This window comes from Canis lupus, chromosome 26 (genome assembly GCF_048164855.1).
Source record: "Canis lupus baileyi chromosome 26, mCanLup2.hap1, whole genome shotgun sequence".
NCBI classification, from domain to species: domain Eukaryota; kingdom Metazoa; phylum Chordata; class Mammalia; order Carnivora; family Canidae; genus Canis; species Canis lupus.
In genome coordinates this window covers 43,541,842-43,545,207 of record NC_132863.1, presented here as the reverse complement: position 1 = coordinate 43,545,207, position 3,366 = coordinate 43,541,842, and the positions used below count along the sequence as shown (strand labels likewise).

The 3,366-nt window shown below is 53.7% G+C and overlaps 1 protein-coding gene across 1 annotated transcript; it reads right to left on the bottom strand.

Moving 5' to 3' along the window:
* Positions 1-294: 294 nt before the first annotated feature.
* Positions 295-3,088, bottom strand: MC3R (melanocortin 3 receptor). Its single transcript, XM_072799770.1, has 2 exons — positions 2,966-3,088; positions 295-2,659 (listed from the first exon to the last, which is right to left on the bottom strand). Exon 2 carries the CDS (start codon positions 2,590-2,592, stop codon positions 1,621-1,623), a length of 972 nt encoding a protein of 323 aa, XP_072655871.1. The 5' UTR covers positions 2,593-2,659; positions 2,966-3,088; the 3' UTR covers positions 295-1,620.
* Positions 3,089-3,366: the final 278 nt, after the last annotated feature.

Sequence of the window (3,366 nt, the reverse complement as noted above, 5' to 3'; positions counted from 1 at the left end):
GGCCCAGGAACTACGGCCTGGTATTTTTGGAAACTAAATGGGAGAATTTTGTAGTTTGGCTAAAAGGCATTGCCCTAGAAAAGATAAGCAGTGTGGTCAATGGCAGTGTTTATGCCATTTACAAAATACTCTGAATTGCAGCGTAAGGTCTGATGGCCATGTGCAAAAGTCACCAGGATGCTTCCAGGTGGCGTATTTTAATGGGTCACACATTTAGCAGCCACAAAAGCCTTTTATTATTTCCAAATATCACAACCAAAACAAGAGACAAGTGATATTGCTTATATTGCCAGGATGTCTTCAGGTACAAGGTAACCACAATATATTCCAGCACAAGAAAAATACACAATTGTACACCAAAGACACAGCATATTATAAGAATTCATCCGGGGTTGCGGGGGGCAGTGTGAGGACAGCCAGAAAGCACAGCAAGAAGTTCTTTAGAGCAGGCAAGGGTCTGCGTGTGTAGCACGCAGTGATGTACAGCGCGCAGAGACCGTGCTAGTCAGCAAAGCTCGCCCTACGCTCACAGGAATGAGTTGCTTTACTTGATAAGGTGCGGGCATTGAGAGCCAGGTCGTCACCCCAACTTTTATATCATGCCGGAAGAAAAAAGAGCAGTGAACCAAGAAATTTCTCTTTCATAGATAACTCAGGTATAGATAAGGTGATAGAGACACAGCTACTGTGAGCAAACACAGTGCTGCCGAGAAAGCCACATGCATTTTCACAGTTTCTGAAACTACAGGATGGCAAGTTCTTGAGACACGTGCCCTCTCATCCGTGCTTCCCTCTCTCGCTTGAATGACAGAAAAGGAATAATAGGAAAGAGGCCTTTTCTTTTTTAAATAGGGAAATTTATCCCTTAAAATAGCAAGATTTCAAAATACTTGGTGCACAGGTATGTGCTGATTTTCCAAAGCACTGCATCTGTCTTTCATTAGAATTTTGAAAGCAGCCTTAGATTTAATGCATAAGAACCCGACAACGCCAGCAGCAGCCAGGATAGAAGTGGGTTGCATCCCCATGCTAGTTTTCGAGGGGAGGCCAGTATGGGGGTTAAGAAGAGGGGCATACACGGCATTGCTTCTTCCATAACAAGGCTCAGTATTTTTTAGGCAAGAGAGTAGAAACTCAGTTTCTTATGAAACAAGGACAAGACCAGCTGAGCAACTGACAGCCAGAGCCGTGACAGGTTTCCTGAGGAGGCCTTCGAACCCCTCTTACAGTCAGTGAGGGTCCTTCTTCTGGTCTGATGTGTGGCAGGGAGACACAGGGAGGGGGAGCAGAGGCAGGTGAGCAGGGGCATTACAAACCCCGGGGGCATGGAAGTGAATGCAGGCGGCACCCAGAGCAGCCCTCACTGAGTCCTGCCAGGGCCTCTTTGGGAAATCAGTGACTTACCCCCTTGAGAATCCTTCGAGAAAGCCTGATATGTACCATTTTCTCCGTCAAAAGGCTTTGCAAGCACAAAGACAAAAGACACGGACTGTCATGGCTGTTGACATATTTTAAGTCTTGCAAGGATGTCTCTACCGCCTCTTCTGTTTTCTAAACACCTTGGCTGGTTGGAGGGTCCCCAGTGACAGAGCCGACGCCCGCTCCCGTGGTCCCGGCGCCCTACCCCAGGTTCATGCCGTTGCAGCTGCAGAGGATCTCCTTGAAGGTGTTACGTAGCTCTAGGCTCCGGAAGGCGTAGATGAGGGGGTCGATGATGGAGTTGCACATGATGAGGACCAGGTAGGTGTTGAAGTGGGCCGTGTAGCAGACGCAGTAGGGGTTGGTGGGGCAGGTTATGATGAGGACGAGGTGCAGGAAGAAGGGGGCCCAGCAGAAGATGAATACCCCCAGCAGGATGGTGATGGTGACAGCCCCCTTCATGCACGAGTGCTGCTGCGGGGCCACCCCGTCGGCAGGTGGCAGCGCCGCGATGCGCTGGACGTGCAGCCGGGCGAAGAGGAACATGTGCACGTAGAGGGTGCCCATGAGGAGCAGCATGGCGAAGAACATGGTGATGAGGCACACGATGACCATCTTGCTCTCGGAGTAGACGATGAACACCACGCCGCACACGCCGCAGCACACCCAGATGGCCACGATCCAGGCCAGGGCCTTGCGCACGGTCATGATGCTGTGGTAGCGCAGCGCGTAGAAGATGGTGACGTACCTGTCCACGGCGATGGCCAGGAGGTTGCAGATGGAGGCCACCAGGGAGATGCAGATCATGGAGTCGAAGACGTTGTCCATGTGCTGGACGAACCGGTCCTCGAAGGTCAGGTAGTTGCTGTTGACGATGGCGATCATGACGGTCTCCAGGGCGTTGGACACGCTCACCAGCATGTCGGCCACCGCCAGGCTGCAGAGGAAGAAGTACATGGGGGAGTGCAGGTTGCCGTTCCTGGCCACGGCCAGGATGACCAGGATGTTTTCCAGCAGGCTGACGATGCCCAGCGCCAGGAAGACTTCGGGCTTGATGAAGACCTGCTCGCAGAAGCCGCTGCCGCTCTGGTTGCCGAAGGACGCGGCTGCGAGGTGCTCCGAGCTGTTGGGCAGCGTCGGCTGAGCAGACAGTAGGCAGCACGAAGCGTTCATTGCTAACAGGCCGGTGGATCAGAGCTGGGGCTCTGGCAGCTTCCAGAACCTGCTGCTGCTGCTGTTTCTGGGAAAGGAAAAAAAAAAAAATCACCCTGCAGATGCTGGTCGTGGATGCCCGTCCGGTCCCGACAGGTACTGTTCTCCCCTCTGAGCAACAGGATGAAGAGAGGGAGGGAAAGTCAGCTTGGACACAGATGAGAGAACTTTCCTCTGCTTCTCCGGGACACCCAGTTTCACGGACACTCTTCTGTGTCGTCTGCCTTCTCCCCCACTCTTGCCCCTGCTCACACCCCCCCACCTGGGAATGGAAAAGCTGCCACTGGTTGCTGGAGTGCCAGCCGTTTGCAGAGCAGGACCGGGCACGAGGTACCTGTTGCTAGAGGTGAGGGGTGAACACCAGGCTCCGCACACGGGCTGCGGGCAGACAACTCCTGCTTCATCTCCAGCGCCGCGGAACGACCACTGAGCATCAGCTTGGAGCAGGCGCCTCCCCGACAGCGGCACCTGCTCGGGTGGGGAGCGTGAGAAGCAGGCTGGTGCCCTCTGCAGGCCACAGCGCTGGTCTGCGCGCCGCCTTGGCCGAGCGGTTCCTATTTGTCATGGAAACTGCCACAGGCATTTGTCCATTCATCCAGCTTGTTCATTCATTTTTGTTTTGTTTTTTTTTTAAATAGCCATCACTTATGGAGCACCTACTCTGTGTCAGGTCTCTGCTGGGAGCAGGGAATGTAAGGGTGGGCCAGACCCACACGCCGTCCCGGTTTCCCCCAG

Excerpts from the sequence above, each read along its gene's own strand:
- MC3R (XM_072799770.1), bottom strand. The coding sequence starts at position 2,592 with ATGAACGCTTCGTGCTGCCTACTGTCTGCTCAGCCGACGCTGCCCAAC.